Below are 25,497 nucleotides of genomic sequence, written 5' to 3' on the forward strand. Positions count from 1 at the left end.
AACTATCCTGGAACAAAGTAACATACTAAAATTCACAGGGAGATTATCTCGGCAAGATAAATGTAACCATTGAAGCTTCTAGGCACTCAGATAAAAATTTAACAATAAAACTTAGTACAAATGGTTGTCTACACTTAAAAAATCCACACATAAGCAAAGTCAATTAGATTTTATTTCAACAAAGAATACAAAATAAATGCAATGCAATTTACCTTAGCTTTAACAGTCATTTCAGGAAGGATATTAGAACAACTTAAAAGCAGAAACCCTCTGAAGTGACAGCACGACCTGCAGCCTCCAGAGTGGGCCCGCTGAGATGCAGGCGGTTCCAAGCAAACACATTGCAGCGGTGTGTGGAAAGCTATAGTCATATCTCTACTCATACAAAGAGGGCTACGTGCAGAAAATGACTGAAAAATAGACAAGAACAGGTACACTTCACAAAGAGGCACTATGAGAAATACAAACTAGGCAGTTTAGAAAGGATAGTCTACATAACATATATAAAAAGTACTTTCCATTGTTGTTAAAAAAGGACTATATTCAGTCCAGGTTTTGTGTAATACTTTTAGTGTCCACAGAGACAATTAAAAAATTAAATAGTATTAATTTACTAAATATTTAGGAGATAACAGTGCATTAAGTTTCTTTTTCATACAATACATACAGATCACTTCCTTTGTTGTGATAGCATAGAAGAGTAAGTATGGCCTTAGGTACAACACATTTTTTTAAAAAACCCTTAAACAATGATGTTTGCTCTGACACATGTGACTATTCTTGAATATACAGGGAGCTAAACTATGTTTCGTATAAAATATGACTTATACTTGACCCCTTCAAGCCTCTGTTCATCTAGTGGCCTTTTTGCTGCCTTTATCCATTTCCTAGGAAGACAACACTATGGAGTTTAAGACTTGCAACTTTCATAGAATTATTCCTTCACTATATAGTTTCTGTTACATAAATGTATGTAAAAGCAAATCAAGCTGCAAGTCTTATATCCAATACATTTTCTTTCATTTTACATTTAGTGGAGAAAACAGCATCATTTTAGAGGCAATTGCTTCAACAGGAATGAGGCAGTACACACATACATAAATGTCATTCCTTCCCATTCTTGAGAGTAAATTATTTTTGTTAGAGCAAAAGAGTAGTGCAGAAGGCCAAAATTCTAAGTACTAAAGTTTCAAAACCTCACAGATACAAAAATATACATGTCCTTGTTTTTTGCATCTCACTGCATCATCTACTTCATTACCAGGATTGCTTCAGCCTCATAGTAACAGCCTTGTTAGGCTAGTCTGTCCTGAAATTTCAATCCTTTTTCCCAAATATCCACCTCACCAGAAAGCCAATTCTTAAACTGATCTATTCAAAGAAGAAAATATTCAACTGACTCATTCCTGCAATACCTCTTTGTTTTGGGTGTTCCAGCAGGTCCCAGTAGACCTAACCGTAATAAGCTTTCAAACAGAAATGCAGTCATTTGGGGAACCAAGGACAAATTTCACCATTTGAAAGCTTCACAGGTCTTCTTAGAGGTCCCACGGTCGCCCTTGTGTGTGTAAAAGGCTTTGCTCCCTTTTTAGAGAAAGGAAATTAAAAACCAAAATTACATCAAAGGGTAATGGGCACCAGTGGGTATCACCAACCCTGAGGCAAGAAGAGAGGAGAAAGGGGACATAACCAGTGCAGTGATAAGAAACCCAGCTGCACATGTAGTAAGGATTTCTGACTATGTCCTAGAAAACACTGTGCACTGGAAGCAACTGACAAAAATCCCCCTTAAATCTGTGTCATTTCTACCAGTGAAATACATATGTACAAGAAAAGCAGGGTAGTCCTGTGAATGTATAAGCACTATTAAGAACTGTATTTCAGGGCTGGGGATATGGCCTAGTGGCAAGAGTGCTTGCCTCGTATACATGAGGCCCTGGGTTCAATTCCTCAGCACCACATATACAGAAAACGGCCAGAAGTGGCGCTGTGGCTCAAGTGGCAGAGTGCTATCCTTGAGCAAAAAAAAAAGCCAGGGACAGTGCTCAGGCCCTGAGTCTAAGGCCCAGGACTGGCCAAAAAATAAAAAATAAATAAAAAAATTAAAAAATTAAAAAAAAGAACTGTATTTCAAAGCTGCTTATAAATTATTAAGGGGCATGGTATTTTGGTTTATGTACATATTTGGGGATATCTTTTTAAAATTAAATCTAAGCTCCCTTGAGGGCAGGAACAGAGTTTCTGTTTTCATTGTAATTTACTACAACTACTTAGTAGAGCAAGTTCTGCCTATGAGGATCACTCAGTTATTGAAGGCTCCTGTGAACATTTCAAATATATATATGAATGCCTTTGTGATAGTTAACCACTGGCTTTCTCCTAAGGTGGATAGATAGAAACCCTTCCATAATACTGTCTATATAAAATTTGAAAGAATAACTATCCAAGTATATTTAGAAGTTTAAAAAAAGGCCTTCAGGGCTGGGGATATAGCCTAGTGGCAAGAGTGCCTGCCTTGGATACACGAGGCCTTAGGTTCGATTCCCCAGCACCACATATACAGAAAACGGCCAGAAGCGGCGCTGTGGCTCAAGTGGCAGAATGCTAGCCTTGAGCGGGAAGAAGCCAGGGACAGTGCTCAGGCCCTGAGTCCAAGGCCCAGGACTGGCCAAAAAAAAAAAAAAGGCCTTCATATTTTATAATGGTTTCACTTATAAGTCTATCACATGGCATAGATATTCCAGGACAGCTTACTTGTCACTCCATCAATCACAAGCTCTTAAGGACAGGAAGTTTGCACTGCTCCGTTTGATTCCCATCCACTGGAAAACCTGGCATGTGATAAGTGTGCAGTGAGCATCTGATGACCAGTAGCTCTGGAAAGAGCTTATATAGGTAGCTACATCGTGCAAGAGGCTGTCAATTTCTTGTTTCAAAAAAAATGGAAGGGATGAAATACTATGTAGACAATCATGAATTCCTTCCAATGGAGCATGATGAGTGTCACTGTACAGCCTTTATTACTATTTATAAACATTATTATGCTGAGATCAGTAAGGTCCTGTCTGGCTACAGTATTACATCAATAGTGCAAAATGTATACTGGCTTCTAAAAATCTTATTTTACTTGTACATGAACCCAGAGTATCATAACCAGGTAGATAAGTTCACAAAGAATAGTTTAAAAATGCATATAGTTTTCTTATACAACAATCCATTATTTCTTCTAGCTCAAGAAAACATTTAAACAAGGCTGGTGCTGCTAGTAGCATTCAGAAGAACACAAAATATTTCTCCCCTTATAGTACAATGGGAGCTCCAAGTCTTGACATTTCCTGTTGAGTCTGGGGATTGAGGGGCTCTTTAAAATGGCTATGAAAGAACTCAGTCTGTAATTCATAGATAATACAAATGCAAATATTCACTTTATCTTGCACTATCTGCCCATAGTTTTTAGGCACAAGCATTAAGTTTTCTTCTAGAGGCAAAAGAAAGCATTCAGTGCAATGAAAAGATTCTTGATAGAATTAAGATTCAGTAACAACAGCAAAATTACATATACATCATACATATTTTAAACATGAATAAAACCTAAATTTTTAACATGCTTTAAAAATAGTCACTCTTTCTATATCTATTGCAAATACAAATAGAGAATACTGTTCTTTATTTTAAAAGCAGATAAATTTGCAGGTTTCTACTTGAGTACCCATGATTATGTAAGAAAGTTACTCACGCAGATCCATATGTAAAGAAACCAACAGCTCCTTAAGAGAGCCCTTCAAGGAGAAGTAACACTTTGATCAACATTACACCTTCAAGAAATCTTAGTGCAGTTAATATTCTCTTCAGCTTTCTGGTGTGGATCACCAGAGGACTGTATTCCATCAAAGCTCTTGAAACCCTTTTTAAAGTAGACTTAGCTACATGAATGTTCTATTTTTAATTACTGAATACTACTCAGAAAACAATGATTCTAGGAACTAAGTTCTAGATGAATGATTATATAAAAATCACCACACATTTATAGCATAAAGCATAGTAACTGCAAAGATCTATACTGTTTTTTGGTTGTAGGTTCCCTCTGTCCCACCAGCTGTCTTTTTACTAGAAATTCCCTGAAACTAGATAAATAAAGACTTATATAATAGCGAAGTACTTTGGGACAGTAGTTTCTGTTTAAGACTTTCATGAGCAATATTTGTAGTCTGTGAAAACTCTAGTGCTTTAAAAGGTGCATTTTTACCTGTGTTGCTATATCAGTTTACAAAGTATAAAACTATATACCACTGGAATCCTGCTTCTAAAACATTAAAAACCTATTAAAAGAGCTTTGAAAAAGTAAATCATAATGATTGCTACAGCATGAGAAAGGTGCACCTGGAAATCCTTCAAAAACCGCTGAAGGTTACAGAAGTGCTGGGATTAGTTTAGACACTTTATTAGAGAAGACACATGGAACTCATGCGGGGTAAGGGACAAGGGAAAACATCGTAAGAATCTTCTTTAAGTCAATAAAGAAGAGAAAGGAGTTCTGCAAAACACTCAGTGTACAAAGTTTTCCTCCTGAGTGTGGGAGTTCTGAATGGCATCACAGTTTGCATTTGGGGGTTCTTTCCAATGCAAATCTCCTATTGCTGGAGTCTTCTCTGCCTGGGCCAGGCAAAGGCGGCTCATCAGTACCGGTGGGCCTGGTGTGATGGGTGGTATTGTGCACTCTGTTGAGATGAAGAGGAGTAACCTAGTGTGCTCTGGGACTGAGAGGATCCCTGAACGCTGCTTTGGTAATTCAGGCGAGAACTGGAGTGCTAGAGGGAAACAGGAAAGGAGAATTACTGACAGAAGAGTAAGGCACAAGCTGTCATCAAAGTAGGGTGGAGATATAAACCATTTGGTCATGAGACCAGTTCTCAGCAGCAGCTGATGGCTAACTTAACTTGTTAATACCTATTGCTGACTTGAAATCACAGCCTAGCCCTTCTGTATTCTGGCATGCATGAAGTATGGCTCAATTTCTTTGGGAGATAAGCTACATTGGCAAAGACATGGAGAGGAGAAACATGCCATAAACTTATAAATTAGTATGAAGACCTATTGCTCTTCATACTGACTAATTTTAGGGTGCAGTCAAACCCTTTGCACAACAAATTACTACATACACAGAAATCCTGTCTCTGTGACCTACCTTCAGCAATAATCCTATCAAATCAGAAACCCTTCATCCTTAATGATTCCTCTTAGCAATTTTCCACCCTTGACTAAAAATATGCTTGTCATCCTGAGGTTTGGAGAAGAATCTAATCTCTTTCCTCTACTGTAACACCCTATTGTCTTGTTCTCTGTATTTATTAGGGTACCTATTGCCCCTTGAAATAAAGTCTGCTTTGCCTTAATAAATGTGTGTGTGTGCACACGCGCACGCATGCATGTGGCTGCCTGCACGTGGGCCAGTTTTGGGACTTAACTCAGGGCCTGAGTGCTGTCCCTGAACATTTTTACTTAAGGCTAACACTCTACCAATTGAGCCACAGCTCTACTTTAAGCTTTTTTGGTGGTTAATTGGAGATAAGAATCTAATGGACTTTCCTGCGTTGGCTGGCTTCATTCCACAATCTCAGATCTCAGCATCCTGAGTAGTTAGGATTACAGGCATAAGCCACTGGTACCCAATTTTTTATTTTTTTTAACATAATACAATCTTTTTTTTTTTGGCCAGTCCTGGGCCTTGGACTCAGGGCTTGAGCACTGTTCCTGGCTTCTTCCCACTCAAGGCTAGCACTCTGTCACCTGAGCCACAGCGCCCCTTCTGGCCGTTTTCCATATATGTGGTGCTGGGGAATCAAACCGAGAGCTTCATGTGTAGGAGGCAAGCACTCTTGCCACTAGGCCATATTCCCAGCCCCATAATACAATCTTATATAGAAAGAAGAAATAGTACTGTAAACATTTATTGCAAATACAATAGGAATAAGCTGAAGCATAAGAGAAAACTGAATTTCTAACAAAATTCAAGAATGTTCAGTAACATTACCCAAATAAGCTGTTTATCAAACTGAAGCCTTGACTAGTCTAATTGCAACCAAAAGGAAGTATTAAATTCTCTTCTTGAGGCAAAGTTTTCTGGGAAGCAGTTCTGTGAAAACATATTACATTCTGAGACACTCAAAGAGGCAACAATTTGTTATGTCTTCCTCATTAATGTGTCTCTTTGTTCCAGTTCCTTATCAGTGAGTTCATGGCTCCCTCATCAGAGCTTTTGTTTTCTATTCTCTCTGTCCTCAATGTTTCATTCAGTGAATTCCCTGAAAGACTATGGCCCTGAACTTACTTTTACTGAAACAGAAATCTTTAACTTAAGTTTTCCTTCTTCCTTGGTCTTTCTTTAGTTTGTTACCACCTCAAGAAACTGTTTTTACGAGATTTTCTAATGTTATCACAATGGATTTTTTTCTGTGTGCTGGTCATGGGGCTTGAACTCAGGGCCTGAGTTTCCTGCCCTATGCTACTTCCTGCAAGACTAGTGCTCTACTACTTGAGCCACAACTCCACTTCTGACTCTGTGTGTGTGTGCGGGTGTGCATGCTTGAAGATAAGAGACTTATACACTTTGCTACTTGGGCTGGCTTCAAACACAATCCTCAGCTCTCAGCCTCCTGAGTAGTTAGGATTACAGGCATGAGCCACTGGTGGCTGACCACAATGAATTTTTTTTTTCAGTTGTAGGGCTTAAATTCAGGGCCTGAGCACTATCTCTGAGCTTTTTTGCTCATGTTCTACCACTTTGAGCCACAGCAACACTTCGGTTTTTTGAGTGATTAATTGGAGATAAGAGTCTCATGGGGACCTTTCTGCCCATACCAACTTCCAACTATGATCCTCCTCAGCCTCTTGAGTAGCTAGGAAGTAGGGACCTCACGCCTCATCTTTTTCTCTTCTGTGTATATATGGCTATTTACTGATAATTTCTGCCTTGTAAGAGGCAGTCTTTCTGAGGAATTTACTGATTTTGTTTTAAGTAAGCTGCCACTAAAATCTTCCCTTTTCAATTGCCTATTTAGTATAATTTTCTGACCCAAAGATGTAAGTAATAATATGAGATAAATAAGGAAATTCTTTAAGAAGGGAGCAGCCTACCTCTCTACTTTTTCTTTTAGGATGTTAGGATAAACAAGTCAAGATACAAGTAATTCACAATTATAGGAAATATGACCTTAGAACCCTTCATTTTCATATAATGTCTTAGAAATAGAACTGTTCAGTTTGTACAACAAACAACAAATGTTAAGATTTAAGAACTATTTAAAAGCCCATTTCTCACTTAATGAAATATATCCACATTAGAAAGGAAAAAATTCAGGGAGTACCTGATAATCAGATGGCATAACAGGGCCGCCTGAGTTTGCGCCTGAAGGCCCGAGACGGGGCTTCTTGTTTGGAGGCACCTGATTCAGGCTGGAGTCTTGGCTGTGCTGTAGCCCTGCTCCTGCACCAATACCAGCTGTGGTTGCCCCTGTTGTCCCATTGGTTTGGGTGCTGTTCTGCTGTGGTGGGGGTGCCTGTGGAGGGGCTGTGGCCTGCTGTGGAGGGACTGTGGGCTGCTGATGCTGGTTCTGCTGCTGTTGCTGATTCTTTTATGAAAAGAAAAAGTAAGCTTGATATTAAGCTAAGTGAACAAAAATTTCTTTCATTACTTTATATGCACGTGTGATTTCTGATCTACCTGTGATACGACCTGCATGAGTCATTAAGTGACTAGAATAAATGTAGAATGGGCAGCTGCCAAAGACTACAATATCCCCAAAGGTCAATATACTGAATACTGAACAGAATGCACTCCCAAAAGTTCATTTAGATTTCAGTATCCTCCAAATTAGTCACAAGCTTTTCACTGATAGCCATAGGCACATGGGGAATTATGTTATGCTAATTAAGATGGCTACAAGTCTTTTCAATCATGATTTTGGAAAAGCAGAGCAGTGCAATGATAAAAGCAGTTAAGATTTTAAAAAAACAGGGTGATATGAGACAGGTATGGTGACACAGCACTGTAGAAGTGAAGGGAAGAGGGTAGAGAGTTCATGGCCACCCCAGGTTATATTGTGAGCTCCAGGTCAGTGTGGGCTACAGAATAGGACCCTGTCTCAAAAAAAAAAAAAAAAAAGCCAACTGTCAAAACAACCAACAAAATAAATTAAAAAAACAAAACAAAACAAGTCAGGCATGGTGTTTATGCCTATAATTGGAGTGCAGCCTCCCAATTTTCAGCCTGGGCAAAAAAGTTCACACCATACTTCCTCAATCAATAGCTGGGAATAGTGGCACATGCCTATAATCCCACTACACAGGAGGCTGAAATTGGAAAGATCACAGTTCCACGTTAGGCCAGGTGAAAAAGTTCATGAGCTTTATTTCAATGGAAGAAGCTGGACATGGTTGCAAGCCCCGTCCTCCAAGATACTGTGGGAAGCAGAAAACTGGATTCTAGTTCAGGCATGGGTCTGGGCAAAAAGTGAGACTCTCTCAAAACAACCATGCATAGAAGGGCTGGAGGTATGGCTTTATAGTAGAGTGATGCTTGGAAAAGCTAGCCTGTATAACATGATGGTAATGACGTGAACAAATAAGAATTAGTAATCATGGAGTGAAATGAACTGTTAATCAGACCAGAAAGTTTAATTGTCTGTAATTTATGTTTCAAATATATTTACATTCCCAAACCTCCCTGTAAAAGAAATATATAAATAAAAGGGGATAGATGTATAGCAATTATCAAATTATCTTTCTGCTTCCTTTACCCTCTGAAAGTCAAATGTCATAAAGTTTATACCTTGTCTCCTTTTTCTTCAGGTTCATCTTCATTAAGGAATTCTCTTTTGGGGTATGGAATCTGGCATCCAGCAAACACACTAAAAACCATTTTAAAAAATACATGTCATGACCTTAAAATCTATGCTATCATTACCCTGTTTATTTAAAATTGAACTCAGGGCCTGGGCACTGTCCCTGAGCCTCTTTTTGCTCAAGGCTAGCACTCTACCACTTCAGTCACAGTGCCACTTCCAGCTTTTTCTGTTTATGTGGTACTGAGGACTCGAACCCAGGGCTTCATGCATGCTAGGCAAGCACTCTATCCACTAAGCCACATTTATAGCTCTATTAATATAATTTTTTAAACTATAACTTGTCATTATTAAGGTGTTATACAGAGGAGTTATCATTTCATAAATCAGGTAATAAATACAATTCTTTTTAGACAATGTCACTCCTTTATTTGCTTTCCTTGAGTTTCTGCCCTCAAGTTGCTCTTCTTTCTTTCTTTCTTTCTTTCTTTCTTTCTTTCTTTCTTTCTTTCTTTCTTTCTTTCTTTCTTTCTTTCTTTCTTTCTCTTTCCTCCCTCCCTCCCGCCCTCCCTCCCTCCCTCCTTCTCTTCCTCTCTCTCCCTTCCTTCCTTCCTTCCCTCCCTCCCTCCCTCCCTCCCTCCCTCCCTCCCTCCCTCCCTCCCTCCCTCCCTCCCTTCCTTCCTTCCTTCCTTTTGCCAGTCCTGGGGCTTGGGACTCAGGTCCTGAGTACTGTCCCTGGCTTCTTTTTGCTCAAGGCTAGCACTCTACCTCTTGAGCAACAGCGCCACTTCTGGCTTTTGCTGTTTATGTGGTGCTGAGGAATTGAACCCAGGGCTTCATGCATGCTAGGCAAGCACTCTACCATTAAGCCACATTCCCAGCTCCATCACTTTTTCTTTCTTAACTTACATCCTATGTGTCACCTGTGGCTGGATGCCTCCTGAAACAACTTAAGCAATAATAAAAATTCATCACTTCAATTTTTATTTTCAGGTTCAAAGCATAACTGCTGCTAGTTAACTAACATATATGATAGTTTTTTATACTAATGTCACTGTATCCAAATAAACATGTATTTGTTTCAACAAGAAAAAAATTCTCAAGAAAAGATGAACTTCTAGCCAGGTACTGGCTAATACCTATAATCCTAGGTACTTGGAAGGATGAGATTATTAGACTCATGGTTTGAGGTCAGCCCAGGCTAAAACATGTTTGTGAGACTCCTTAATGAAGAGCTATTGTGCACAATTATTATCCTAGCTATCAGGAAGCCTAAAATGTGTGGATTTCACATGCCTGAACAAAAAGTGAGACCTTATCTCAAACATAACAAGAAAAATAAGGGCTGGAAGCATGGTTCTGCAATATGAAGGCCTGCTTTTCTGCCTACCAAGGACAAGGATCTGAATTGAAAAAACCAACACCAACAAGAAAAAAGTAGATAATAGTCCTCCTACCTCTTCCTCCTTCTTTGTGTGTGTGGGGTTCTAGGGCTTCAACTCAAGGCCTGGGTGCTGTCCCTCAGCTTTTCTTGCTCAAGGCTAGTACTCTACCACTCAAGCCACCGCTCTCCACTTCTGGCTTTTTGGAGATCTGAGTCTCACAGACTTTTCCTGCCCAGGCTAGCTTCAAACTGAGATCCTAACTCAGATATCAGCCTCCTGAATGGCTAGGATTACAGGCCTGAGCCACTGGCACCAAGTAAGATGAACTTCTAGTCAATCACAGTCAAATCCAAAGCACATATGTGGGTGAAATAAGGATGCAGAAATAGAGAGGTTTTGCAGTGCTGTGAAGATGTTCTGGAAGAGTAAATTTTAAGTTCACCACTGCCTACTGATTTTGTTTAGCCTCTGATTTGTCTACAAAAGTCTTACCTATTTTCGTTTTAACTTGCACTTGTAAAACTGATTAGTAGTCATTCCTTGCTTTTGTCTTTCAGCCACCATGAAATATCCTCAACCAAGAACAAAGTGCATAGAAGAGGGAAGAAGGATACATACTCTAATGTTGGCAAGGGGTCCTCCTGAAAATAGGGGTCCTGCAGAGCCTGCTCTGAGGTAATTCTTTTGGTTGGATCCATAGTAAGGAGTTTCTGAAGCTAGAACAACACAGAAGAATTTGATAACACACGAGAATGTTGTTTATGAGTCAATGTTCTGAGTTTTGTATTAATGTCTAACAGGACTAACACCAAATACATCTTGAATTGCACCCTGTACAATTAGTATATTATACACGTATTTATGTGAAATTGGGTAGAAACCATCAGCATTAAAATCATCTAAAATGCTTCCTCTGTTGTTAACTCATTGTTAACACAGGTTTTAAGTCAAAGATGATATCTCAACAGAAAAATGCTTCATATTGTCCCCACAACCAACCTCTAGTGTCTTTTATTTCAAAAGGAACAACCACTGATCAAGCCCACAGAAAACAAGATGAGGTTAGAATTGTGCTAAGGTCAGATTTCAGTCTGGTAGAAAAGTACCTACCAAGAGGAACACTTTGCTGTCAGGCTTGACTTTGTGCTTCTCCATGTACTTTATGAGGCTACTGTTTGCATACCTGCAAAGACAGAGATCACCACAAGTCAATGGGAGCATGCACTCAAATTTGCATCTTCTTTTTGTGTGTTTGTGTGCTGGGCTTGAGCTCAGGACCCGGATGCTGTCCCTAAGCTTTTGTGCTCAAGGTTAATGCTCTATCACTTGAGCCAAAGCTCCACTTCCAGCTTTTTGGTGGTTAATTGGCTATAAGAATCTCACACTTTCCTTCCTGGGCTGGCTTCCAACATAAACCCTCAGGTTTCAGTCTTCTAAGTAACTAGGTGTGCCTTGCTCAATTTACATTTCTTAATTAATAGCTCCAAACCTGGTTTTCTGAAAAGGTATCTGTGCAATTTATTGCTTTTTTTTATTACAAAGAAACAGTTTACCAAACATTGGTAAGCAAGAAAAGAAACAGGAATGGTTAAACATTACCTTTAAAGTTTATATTGATTCCATCATCTTGGAAAATAAGATCTGTTAACCAGTACAGTGGAGTGTTAACCACTAGAGAGGAAAATTAATATATTCCATCACCCATTCCATTCTAGGTACTAACTTGAGTCCAGCTGTTGCACTAAACATAGATATATTGACCCAGCCCATAGATATAATGACCCTATGACCCAGCCATAGCACTTTTGGCATCTACCCAGAATATCCAGAACATTAGAAGTCAGGATATAGTGGAGAAGTAGAGACACTTGCATATTCATATTCATTGCTGCACTATTCACAATAGCCAAGTTATGGAACAGCACAGATATTCTACAATAGATGACTGCATAAAAATGTGGTACACATACACAATGAGTAAAATTCCATTGTGTATTAGAAAGAAGATATAAAGTTCAAAGATACACCAAAGCAAACAATACCTTTTTTTTGTCTGTGCCTGTACTAGGAGCTTGAAATCATGACCAGATGCTCACCCTTAGCTTTTTTTCCCTAGGCTAGTTTTCTGCTACTTGAGCCACAGCTCCTCTTCCAGCTTTTGGTAGTTAATCGGAGAGAAGAGTCTCAAGGACTTTCTTGCCTAGATTGGCTCTGACCTGCGATCTTCAGATCTCAGTCTCTCAGTAGCTAGGATTATAGGCCTAAGCCATCAGCACTCAGCAAAACAATAACTTTCAGCAATATATTGGTTCATTTGTTTTTTATCACTATGGCAAAAAAACTTGAGTACAAAATTTTAAGGGAATAAAGATTTGTCTTTTCAGTTCATCATGGAGGGGAAGAATGTGGTGGAGGAAAGGAGATCATATCCTAGAGAGAGTAGAGGGGAGGGGAGGAGAGAGGTAATACAGGTGGATAAGGGGAGAGGGAAAAGACTAAGGGAGGAGAAAATAGGGAATATAGAACATTATAAGGAAGGAAACTGAAATCCTGCATAATCAAACCACTCTGTGATAAACATTTGAAGGTTTTGGTGATTTTCCTTTGGCTTTTAAAAATACATATACACACAGAATATAAACAGGGTTTCTGCCTTGTTTTTTTTTTTTTATAAATCTGGGATCATAGTATTAGTTTTTTTCCATTTAATATTGCTTCATAAATATTTTCTCTTGTCAGAAGCTCTGTAGTTACTGAGTTATGGTATGTCTTACTGGTATGGAGCTGTTGCATAATCACTATATGTAATGCAGACATTTGCAGGTAAATCTGGAACACTTGGCAAAGAAACAACATTTCATAGCATATGAGAATCAGAGACACCACCCCCCTCACACACACACACACCTAGGCCTTGAGTCTGTCATATCTCAACTGTGTGGTCTTGGGCAACTTTTTACTTTTATGAAGTATTATGTTCCTCATCTGAAAAGTGAAGATTATAATTATATCTAGCCTACACATTTGTTTGCTAAGAAAAATGTAGGTAAAATATTTAAAACTGGTGGCAGCTCTGATTACTTTCTACAGAATAAATTTCTAGAATTATCAGATCAAAAGGTATGCTCTAGAATCACACTACAGCAAAGTGGCACTCAACAGTAGCATTTGAAAAGAAGATCCTCAGACCCTTTCCCAAATTTTTACTCAAAAATCGTCCATTTCCCCCTCTTCCATAGGGCTGGATCAAACTCACGGTCTCTTATCTGTCAAGTAAGTATTTACCACTGAGCTACAACTCCAGCCCCCAGAATGTTTCTTTGTTTTTTGCCAGTCCTGGGGCTTGTCAGGGCCTGGGCGCTGTCCCTGAGCTTCTTTTGCTCAAAGCTAACACTCTACCACTTGAGCCACTGTGCCTCTTCTGGCTTTTTCTGTTTATGTGATACTGAGGAATTGAACCCAGGGCTTTGAGCATGCTAGACAAGCACTCTGCCACTAGGCCACATTCCCATCCCCTGTTTGTTTGTATGAGGGTCTCATTATGTTGCCCTAGCTGGGCTCAAACTCCTAGCTCTTGTCTCAGCCTCCTGAGTAGCTGGGAACATGGGTGTGTCCTACCACATTCAGAATAGAATCTACAATTTTATCAAGGTCTCCAGGTGATATGTAGGTACATCAAAGAGTTTGAAAAGCACACACTCTCATCAGAAGAATACAAGTGCTCACTCTACTGTATCCTTGCTAACACCAGATCTTTCTCCAAAGAACATAGAACACACACACACACACACACAAACACAAACACACACACACACACGTGTGCATTCGGTAAAGAGTTATTTAGCTGGGCATTGTGGTATACACCCTGGAAGGCTGAAGCAGGAAAATCAAGACTTTAAGGCCAGCCTAGGATACATAAGACCTTATATCAAAAGGAAGAGAGGAGATGAATGAAGGGGAAGAGAGGGGAAAAGGAGAGGGAAAAGAGAGGAAAAGGACAGGAGAGGAAGAAAGAAGGACAGATTAGGGGGAATTCACAGATCTCTGGCTTGAACAATTGGATGAATAATGAAACCATTTCCTATAATAGGAAATATAGCATGGAGTGATTGAGGAAGATAGATGCTGAGTTCTGTTTTAAATGTTTAAAGTATTTATGGAATGTTTAAGTTGGTGTTCCATAAGACATTTTGCTAAACTGGTTCTAAAACTGGAAAAGAGATCTGAGCAGGATACACAAGGTATACATCCCTAATGCAAAAAATAAATCCAGATGCTTCAAAATCTGAAAAATCCCCAATTTAAAAACACTTCTGACCCCAAATACTTCAGGTGAGCCACTTAAAGCTACATAAATTAGGAGTTATCATGTTAACTGTAGCCATTGAAACTGTACAATTTACCTGGGAAAAATGTCTAGAGTAAGCAGAAACACCAGTACAGAAGCTTAGTGACCAATGCTAACTTAAGGGATAAAGGCAAAAGGCCCTACCAAGGACTGTGCAAACACATCTAGAAATGCCATCCTCTACTTCTCTTCATGATGTCTACTTTCGTTCCTGCAAGTCATACTGCCTTGAAATTTTTCAGGACAGAATTGTAAGCTTCCCCAAACTGTAAGTTTTCTACTATTTCCTCTAGGTGTGGGTCAATAACAAAACTCATTCATACAATCACCTCTGCTCTCTATCATTTCTATTCAACATACATGTCTCCACTCCTTTCCTCCTCTTTTCATCCCTTTTCCTCTCTTCTCCCTCTCTTCTTCCTTTTCTTTCCCCTCTCTTCTCTTTCCTTCCTCTCCTTTTTTCCTTTTGACAAGGTCTTGTTTTACTGAGATCCTGTGCCATGTGTTCTTCTTCCCAGCATCCTTCCTAGTTTCCTAAACCAGCATTTCAATCATCAATCATTATTCAGATAAACAGAAGACCATTTATGTTTGAAGGAAATAGATATTTAAACTGATGTTGAAATTCTTAAAAATTTTTAAATACTACAGCCTATACCAGGTATACATGTTATCTGGAATATATTCTTCAAATCATACACATAATACACTAAAATCCAAATTTCAATTTTTTGCATAAAATTTTTAAAAGGTTATATTTTCCCTTTAACATCACTATATACTTATAACTAATAAGCTATGGCTTGAATATATGTGTTCCTTACAAAATTCATGTTGAAACCTAATCCCCAATGTACAAGAATGAAAATGAAGGTGATTAGGCCATGGAGGGTTCTCATAAATTACATTAATGTCTTACAATAGAAGCTTCACAATGAGTTCACCCCTTTTTTTCCTTGACCACATGAGGACCCAGCAACAAGGCACCATCTTGGAAGCAGACACTGAACCTGCTAGTTAGCACCTTAATCTTGGACTTCCCAGCCTCCAGAACTGTAAGAAAATAAATTTCTGTTGTTTATAAGTTACCCAATCTAAAACTTATTTTAAAATTTCAGTACACATGGACTAAGACAATATGGAAATACCTACGTTGTTCTCCTGAAGTCCTTCTGAAGTGTAGGGTATTCTGGCATCTTTCTGATATCTTCCCAGTCTTTATCTTACAAAAAATATAGAATACTGTTATAGAAAATAACATTAATTTTATTATTTTAGAGGGTTTTGTCCGTGCTCCTTTTTAAATTTTTTGGTCATGGGGCTAGAACTCGGGGCCTGAGTGCTATCCTTCAGCTCATTTTTTGCTCAAGGCTAAAGCTCTACCACTTTTGAGCCACAGTGCTGCTTCTGACAGACTTTTCTATCCAGGCTGACTTTGAATTGTGATATTCAAATCTCAGCTTTTTGAGTAGCTAGGATTATAGGCGTGAGCCACTGGCATCCATCAATTGTTACTTTTTAATTTTTTATTGTTATTATAAAGGTGATATACAGAGGTTATTTTTAGTTTTAAAATATAGATCAAATATAATTTAAATACACTTCTGAACAGGAAAATAAATTACCTGCAGGAAACCCCATGACACTAAATATCCGATCTAGTTGATCATGATGAAAGGGATTGCTTGTTTTTATATCTTCTTGACGACAATGAAAAATAGGTTCTGAAGTCAACAATTCAGCAAATATGCAACCTATTGCCCATATATCTATGAAGAAAAAAATTTATATCAATGCATTATATTAGGTATAATTCCAACATGCATATAAGAATACTTTTTAGTAAAGCAATTTACCATGTACCATAAGTATATTAAGAAAATGTGTAAGTCAGGTGCTGGTGGCTCATGCCTGTGATCCTAGCTACTCAGAAGGCTGAGATCTGAAGATCATGACTCAAAGCCATCTCAAGCAAGAAAATCTGTGAGACTCTTATCTACAATTAACCACCAAAAAGCCAGAACTGAAACTGTTGCTCAAGTGACAGAGCACTAGCCTTGAGCACAAAAGCTCAGAGCCAGAGCGCAGTCCCTGTTTAGGCCCCAGGATTGGCACAAAAAAAAAAAGGAAGGGAAGGGAAGGGAAGGGGAAAGGAGGGGAGGGGAGGGGAGAGGATAGGAGGGGAGGGGAAGGGAAGGGAAGGGGAGAGGGAAGGGAAGGGGATAGAGAAGGGAAAGTAGGGAAGGGACGAGGAAAGGAAAGGAAAAAGGGAAGGGACGAGGAAAGGGAAAGGGAGGGAAAGGGAAAGGGAAAGGGAAAGGGAAAGGGAAAGGGAAAGGGAAGGGAAGGGAAGGGGAAAGGAAAGAAAAGGGGGGAAAAAGAGAGAATGTATAGAGTATATAAGAGACATGACATAGCTAGTTCATCATGTAACAGACTGGAAGTCAAATAAGAAACATTTACTTGTAAATTTCCTGGTGACGATAAATTAAGAACTGAACTTGGAAAGCAATGATTTTCTTTTCTTTTCTTTTGAAGTCAGGCCTTGCAATGTAGCCCAAGGCTGGCCTCAAACTCAGAATCCTACTGCCTCAGCCTCCCAACTATTATTAGCCTTACAGCAGTGTACCACTGTAACTGGTACAGTGAATTGGATTGGGGGGGGGACACCTTTCTGTTGTTAATTTAATTGCTGAGGCATTTAATTATTAATCTAAAATGGGAAATAACAGAATGAAATAAGATTATAGTCAGATATAAAAATGTAAATGTAGTTTGTGCGTGCGTGCGTGCGTGCGTGCGTGCGTGCGTGTGTGTGTGTGTGTGTGTGTGTTTTCTAAGGCTTGAACTCAGAGTCCAGGTATTGTCCCCGAGCTTTAGGTTAATAGGGCTCTACTGCTTGAGCCACAGCTCTACTGGCTTTTTGGTGGTTAACTGGAAGTCTCACAGACTTTCCTATCCAGGTTGGCTTCAAACCACAATCTTCAGATCCTAGCTACCTGAGTAGCTAAAGATTACAGGCAAGAGCAACCCAAGCCTGGATTATAATTCTTTTAAAGCGATTAAGTGCATAATTATACAGCAACATATAAGTTAAGTCAGACATATGTAAAAGGGTTTGGAAAGTTCAACTTCTGTCTGAAAGACTACCAGTCTCCATTCCTTTAAAGAAATCTATAAAGTATATAAGCTTATAAATAATACTACTAAACAGGGGCTGGGGATATAGCCTAGTGGCAAGAGTGCCTGCCGCGGATACACGAGGCCCTAGGTTCGATTCCCCAGCACCACATATACAAAAAACGGCCAGAAGCGGCGCTGTGGCTCAAGTGGCAGAGAGTGCTAGCCTTGAGCGGGAAGAAGCCAGGGACAGTGCTCTGGCCCTGAGTCCAAGGCCCAGGACTGGCCAAAAAAAAAAAATAATAATAATAATAATAATACTAAACATAGGTTGTACATGATAGAGGTAGAAAATACACTTATCTATTCATTTAGTTATAGCTTTTCTGCTACCTCCATTTCTAAGACAAAGTCTAGTATCTTTAAAAGTTTGGGTATTCTGTTCTAGATATTAGGGTATAGAAATGTAGCTTGGTGATCGAGTGCCTGCTTAGCATTCTCAAGACTCTGTTTTAATCCACAGCACTTGACAAGAAATTATTGTCTATTTAAAGCCACTATAGATTATTCTGTTGGGTTTTATATATTAAAAAACTGTAATTTATGTTCTGGTCCTGTAATACCATATATACAATGTTTTGCCAAATGTGAATTAGCTTCTGTGACATGTATATTCATATTTGTATTTTTAAATAAATGCCAATTAGGATTTATTAGAAAGAGAAAAGTTAATAATGCTACAAATGTGGTCCCTGCCCAGGCTGGCTTTAAACCACGATCCTCAGATCTCAGCCTTCTGAGCAGCTGGTATTACAGGGGTGAGCCAATGGCACCCAGCTTAAAAATGCTGCTTTTATCACTCCATTTAGAAATCTTTGCCCCTAAGTTAGATTTCAGGGTAATGGAAATCTATTCCTTTTAATAACCATTTTTCATTACACCACTACCTCCCATCATAAAAGGCTGTATAACATTTAATCTTCCTAATGATGTAACCAAGATCATCATCACCACAAACATCGATTACAGAGTAGAGTAGTAATACTGTTCAATGTCAACTTTTTAATTCCTTTCTCCCATATCATGTTGGCTGTCATTCTTGTTCATCATTCTTGTTCATGGCCATCTCTCTCTTCCTCCTGGCTGCCTGTGCAATATACATTCAACTGGTACTACTACTATACAGTAGTAGTAGAAACCAATTTCTGCTTGTCCTTTATTCAAACAGGAGAAGAAAGGATCTAGATTTCCCAATAAAGTACCAAGATAAAGAACTCAGGAGGCTGAGATCTGAGTAAGGATTGCAGTTAAAACCAGATCAGGCAAAAAGTCCATAAGAGTCTTACCTCCAATTAAGCAGCAAAAAGCTGGAAACAGAGCTGTGACTCAACTGGTAAAACACCAGCCTTGAGTGAAAAAGCCAAATATGAGCACAAGGCTCTGAGATTCAAGCCTCAGAATCAACACACACACACACACACACACACACACACACACACACACACACACACACACACAGTGTCAAATTCTATTAATTTTTCCTGAATGATTTTAGCCTGTAATTTTAAATGTTTATCTGGTCCCTACACCTTTAATCTCACCGTTAACATCTCAAATCTTTTTCCTTGACCACTGATTTGTACTTATGCTTACACACATACATATTCTTTCTCTTTCTCCATCTCTCTTTCTCCCCTGCCACTCCTACAACTAGATCTCACTCATAAATCTCTACTATAATCCAATCATCAAACTCACTTCTTCCTTTGCTGTGAATATAAATATTCATTCTGACATGTACCAGGTATACAGAAGAATGAGTGAATGTTTGTAACTCACATATGCCTACTACTATGAATGTATGTTAAGCCTAGTGATAAATAACTTAGAGGGGCTGGGGATATAGCCTAGTGGCAAGAGTGCCTGCCTCGGATACACGAGGCCCTAGGTTCGATTCCCCAGCACCACATATGCAGAAAACGGCCAGAAGCGGCGCTGTGGCTCAAGTGGCAGAGTGCTAGCCTTGAGCGGGAAGAAGCCAGGGACAGTGCTCAGGCTCTGAGTCCAAGGCCCAGGACTGGCCAAAAAAAAAAAAAAAAAATAACTTAGAGATTACTCTTTTTATCTGTTGTAACTTTTCTCCTAATTTCTTTTGAGAATAGATAGTTAGGACTGGAATAAACTTGAAAATTGGTGATTATTTTTTGTTTTGTTATTATTATTATTATTTTGGGCCAGTCCTGGGCCTTTAACTTAGGGCCTGAGCACTGTCCCTGGCTTCTTTTTGCTCAAGGCTAGCACTCTACCACTTGAGTCACAGCGCCACTTCTGGCCGTTTTCTGTATGTGTGGTGCTGGGGAATTGAACCCAGGGCCTCATGTATACGAGACAAGCACTCTTGCCACTAGGCCATACCCCCAGCCCTTTGTTTTGTTATTTTGAGACAGGATCTTAACTATGCAACCAAGGTTGGCCTCAAACTCAAAATCAACCTCCTGTAACCATCCAAGTACTGGGATTACAACCATGTACCAATATGACTGGTGATTATATTTAAGGAGTAAATATTACTACTTATCAAGCATATAAATTGCAAGCTGGCTAAAATTTAACCTCAGTTCTCCTGATGTGCTGCCTCACTACAGGCTCAAATGCTGGGAAAAAGGTCTAATGTCAATCTCATATTCCTTTACTGTCAAACAGAACACTCTGGTTTTACTCACAGTTCTGAGACTACTCAGAGATCTTCCCACTAATTTAACAAAACATTTATAAAATATTTACAACATTCCAGCACTGTACTCTAGAGCTGCAGTTTGTGGGAAAAATCTAAATGTATTCTGAGTGAAGTGCGTGCGTGTGTGTGTGTGTGTGTGTGTGTGTGTGTGTGTGTGTGTGTGTGTGTGTGTTGGTCCTAGTGGTAGAAATCAGAGGCAGGGCTCAGTTCCTGAACTTTTTTGCTCAAGGCTAGCATTCTACCACTTGAACTGGGTTTTTGTTTTTGTTGTTTTGTTAACTGGAGATAAGAGTCTCACAGGCTCTCTCTCTCTCTCTCTCTCTCTCTCTCTCTCTCTCTCTCTCTCTCTCTCTCTCTCTCTTTTCTTTCTTTCTTTGACTGTCATGGAGCATGAATTCAGGGCCTGTGCACTGTCCCTGGCTTCTTTTGTTAAAGGCTACTCTTTGCTCAACTCTACCTCTTTTCTGGCTTTTTCTGTTTTATGTGGTGCTGAGGAATAGAACCCAGGCCTTCATGCATGCTAGGCAAGCACTCTACTGCTAACCCACATTCCCAGCCCTCAAAGTCTTTCTTTATTTCTTTTTAATATTCAAACATTCAGCTGGGCACTGGTGACTCGTGCCTGTAATCCCAGCTATTCAGGAGGTTGAGATTTGAGAATTGATGTTCAAAGCTAGCCAGGGCAGGAAAGCCCTTGAGATTCTTATCACCAATTAACCACCAAAAAGCCTGATGTCTCTGTGGCTCAAGTGGTAGAGCACTAGCCTGGAACAAAGAAGCTCAGGCCTTGAGTTCATGCCCCAAGACTGGCACAAAAAGGAGCATGGCATGGAGAGGGGAGGGGAGGGGAGGGGAAGGGAGGGGAGAGGAAAGGCATGGAAAGGGAAGGGAAGGGAAGGGAAGGGAAGGGAAGGGAAGGGAAGGGAAGGGAAGGGAAGGGAAGGGAAGGGAAAGGAAGGGAAGGGAAGGGAAGAAAAGGAAAGGAAATAGAGGGGGAGGGAAGGAGGAAGGAAAGGAAAGGAAAGAGAGAGAAAGAGGAAGTGAGGAAGGGAGAGAGGGAGGGAAAGAAGGAGGGAGAGAGAAAGAAAAATATCTTGGTAAATGAGGATATTGCTGTATTTTAATTTGTGTTTTTCATAAACTAATTCTGAGATTAATTTTACCCTACCAAATCTGAGAACAGCCTTTTGTGCTTGTCTATTTAATAACAGTATCTTTTAATGGCATTATTAAATAGGACTTAATAAAAACAATAAAAAGTAGTCAAACTGATATTAGCCTAACATCAAAGCACAGAAAAGACAGAAAAAGAAAACTTAAAGGAATACACTTGTAAAACTAAAACTTTATAGACTTTACACCAGCTACTATTTATCCTCTCCCTATCATCTCCTTTTATTCTCTTTAAAGAAATCTCAGCATCTAAGAAAGGCTCTTTCCTCCTGAGCACAACTAATCTACCCAGACTACTTCCAAACCTAATGGAGAAACCACCATTCTGATAGCAAGAGAGAAACAAAAGTTATATTATTTCTTCTTTAAAGTTTTTTTTTTTTTTCCAGTCCTGGAGCTTGAACTCAGGGCTTGGGCACTGTCCTTGAGCTTCTTTTCTACAGGCTAGCACTCTAACTCTTGAGCCACAGTGCCACTTTCTGGCTTTCTCTGTTTATGTGGGGCTGAGGAATTGAACCCAGGGCTTCATGCATGCTAGGCAAGCATTCTACCACTAAGCCACATTCCCAGCACCTAAAAGTTTTTTTAATTTATTATTTCTTGCTAAAGAAAGGAGGCCACTAATTTTTTTTCTCAAACAGGAGCTCTCTCCAACATTGCACTATTCCATTTTTCTTTTTGTGAAGAAAATAATTCTAAACTTCTCTCCAATTCTTCTGATCAATAGCTAAGAAAGTATGAAATAAAATTCATGTTTTTAGATAAAATTTATTGTTTGTTTCCATATCAATTCAACAGGATCAGATGACTCTATTCTCTGAAAGAAAAATGCTTTCTTCTTTTAAAAGAACCATACTTCTTCCTGTACAGTTAAAAAGCTATGTGGGTTTGGTTGCTCAAATTTGTAATCCTTGCTGTTTAGAAGAAACTTATAGTTCACAGAAATTCTCAGTAGAAAAAAAAGTTTGGAAGACTTCATCTCAACCAATTTCTAGGTGCAGTAGCACATATCTTCTTCCACAAGGAAGCACACATAGGAGGGTTGAAGCCGAGGCCAGCCAGAGCATAAAGTAAAATACTATCTCAAAAAATAACCAATGAAAAAAGGGACTGACAAAATGGCTCAAGTGACAGAATAACTACCTAGTAAGTGAGAGGCCCTGAATTCAAACCTCAGTACTCCTTTAAGAAAAAAAAATCCAAATCTACCAGAATGTATAATCTAGAAACACAGAACTTTTACAGAGATATATCATAGGTTTTTACCAAGTAGCTTTAGTATTATAAAGATATAATACAGTTATACTTACTTATATTTCATATATACTTGGTATTAATGAAAATTCGATGTCAAGACAGTAAAAATCATTTTAGAGCAACTTACCAATGGCCTTTGTATAATGCCTCGCACCAAGCAAAAGTTCTGGAGCCCGATACCAAAATGTCACTACTACTGGATCCAAATCTGCTAGTGGCTTTAGAGGAGAATTGAATAATCTGGCAAAACCCATATCAGCTAAAAAAATAAAATAAATTCATATATAATTCAGTATCACATTATTAAAACCATTTAGGGTTGACAACAATAGCCACTAACCTTATAAAACAATGCTTTCCCTCTGAAAAAAAGTATAAATCTATACCACACACTGGATTATGTATAGTATCCTCCCAACCCAAAAAGATACTACTACTGTGCCTGTTCTGATGAAGAGCAAAATAGTTTCCTCTGACTTACCCAAGAACCCATAGAGCACGTTCAGAGTCAGAATTAGAATCCAGCTCTGACTTCAGATACTTGTCTGCAGGGACATTAAAATATCCTTAAATGTTTTTCAAATCTAAAACAGCCTAAAAATCTAAACAATTATTTATTATTTCTGCCTCCTATGTATCTAAGAACTGCCCAGTTTTCTACAAACTCACAAGAGCTGATTTGTACACAGCTCTTTCATAGAGCATAGTGGTGACTTGGAACTGGCTATCATGGGAGTATTTATAACAGGAAAAACAGAAAATTCAACAAATTGTGACCTTTTGTTCTCCAGAAAGTCAGCTGAAAAGTAATATATCACGTTTCCAAAAACATGCATAGAATACACAAGTGATAACTGGTTTGAAAGAAGTGTTTAACAAAGGTTGAAACCAAAGTTAACTGGTTTAAATATTGGGGGGGGTGGTTTACATAAAACTAACAAAAAGAGTATTTAAAACTACAGTTGCGGGGGGGGGGGGTGGCTGGGAATATGGCCTAGTGGTAAAAGTGCTCGCCTTGTATACATGAAGCCCTAGGTTCAATACCTCAGCACCACATATATAGAAAAAGCACGGAAGTGGAGCTGTGGCTCAAGTGGTAGAGTGCTAGTAGCCTTGAGCAAAAAGAAGCCAGGGACAGTGCTCAGGCCCTGAGTCCAAGCCCCAGAACTGGCAAAAACAAAACAAAACTAGTTAGGTCCTAGAAATAATTTTTGTTTTTAGATTTTATAAGTAACAAAGTACTGCCAGGGATTTACAGTTTACAAGTGGCACATGCACACACGCACACATACACACACACACACACACACACACACACACACACACACACACACACCCTGAGTTGCCTAATTTAATTTTCTTTTTCTTTTTTTTTTTTTTTTGGCCAGTCCTGGGGCTTGGACTCAGGGCCTGAGCACTGTCCCTGGCTTCTTCTTGCTCAAGGCTAGCACTCTGCCACTTGAGCTACAGCGCCACTTCTGGCCATTTTCTGTATATGTGGTGCTGGGGAATCAAACCCAGGGCCTCATGTATATGAGGCAGGCACTCTCGCCACTAGGCCATATCCCCAGCCCTGCCTAATTTAATTTTCATAAGAATAGTTTAATAAGCATGCCTGAGATGAAAGATCTAAGGTAAAAGCAGTTGAGTGACTTGTCCATTTTTATAGAAATAGTAAGTAAGGAGGTCAGTAGTGGGGCTGGGAATATGGCCTAGTGGCAAGAGTGCTTGCCTCCTATACATGAAGCTCTCGGTTCGATTCCCCAGCACCATATATATGGAAAACGGCCAGAAGGGGCGCTGTGGCTTAGGTGGCAGAGTGCTAGCCTTGAGCGGGAAGAAGCCAGGGATGGTGCTCAGGCCCTGAGTCCAAGGCCTAGGACTGGCCAAAAAAAAAAAAGAGGTCAGTAGTTAAAAAAAAAGTTACAGTGTAGAATCTCATTGACATCCAGTAAATTATACATATGACAATTACAAGCCACAAAGGCACTGTCACAAGAATGATAAACCTCTGCAATTCAAAATACATGATATATGCAGGATAATTTGAATATATAAGGGGCCCCAGTGTACTATAAAATGTACAAATAGATAAAAATTTCAACTATAGAAAATCACTTAATCTAAAACTAATCTGTTATGATGTAATATACATTAATTTTTTTAATTTACTGTGATTTTGTTTCTTTTTTTTTTCCAGGTAGAAACGAGTTTACTGGGGGGAAAGCAAACTGTCAACCCACACAAGATGGAGGCCTAGGAAGACAGAGGGGAAGGGAAAAAGAGGGAAAAGAGCAAGGGAGAGTAAGAGAGAAAAGGAAAGAGAGATTTTGTTTCTTTAGTGTTTAAATTTTACAACATTTTTTTAAAAAATTATAAGACTTTTTGAGGATGCATTGGAGTATCTTGGTCTTAAGACACAAAGTAACCCAAGGAAGACTATGCTGACACCTAGTCTTTTTAAAAATATTCAACCATTTTACTAATATTATACCTATCATTCTACATTACTGCACAATATTCAAAGCAATGTTTTATATATTTAATAAGTGCTAATTGCTGTTGATGGCAAGGTATGCCATCAAATAGGTAAGAATGATTTTGTACATGATATGGTTAATCAGACTGAACAACCAG

The 25,497-nt window shown here is 39.1% G+C and overlaps 1 protein-coding gene across 6 annotated transcripts in view; it reads right to left on the reverse strand.

Moving 5' to 3' along the window:
• Nucleotides 1–4,023: 4,023 nt before the first annotated feature.
• Nucleotides 4,024–25,497, reverse strand: part of Cdk19 (cyclin dependent kinase 19) — a 149,591-nt gene continuing 128,117 nt past the window's right edge. For 5 of the 6 annotated variants that reach the window (XM_048353908.1, XM_048353906.1, XM_048353910.1 and 2 more), the window contains 8 exons: nt 22,988–23,119; nt 16,199–16,342; nt 15,726–15,795; nt 11,336–11,408; nt 10,844–10,941; nt 8,828–8,906; nt 7,365–7,628; nt 4,024–4,808 (listed from right to left, as the gene is read on the reverse strand). In XM_048353908.1, the coding sequence (XP_048209865.1) occupies nt 4,677–4,808; nt 7,365–7,628; nt 8,828–8,906; nt 10,844–10,941; nt 11,336–11,408; nt 15,726–15,795; nt 16,199–16,342; nt 22,988–23,119 (992 nt within the window). In that variant the 3' untranslated portion in view covers nt 4,024–4,676. Of the gene's footprint in view, nt 4,809–7,364; nt 7,629–8,827; nt 8,907–10,843; nt 10,942–11,335; nt 11,409–15,725; nt 15,796–16,198; nt 16,343–22,987; nt 23,120–23,341; nt 23,478–25,497 lie in introns of those variants that run through there. The other variant, XM_048353911.1, reaches the window with a different exon arrangement.

This window comes from Perognathus longimembris, chromosome 9 (assembly GCF_023159225.1).
Source record: "Perognathus longimembris pacificus isolate PPM17 chromosome 9, ASM2315922v1, whole genome shotgun sequence".
Lineage (NCBI taxonomy): Eukaryota > Metazoa > Chordata > Mammalia > Rodentia > Heteromyidae > Perognathus > Perognathus longimembris.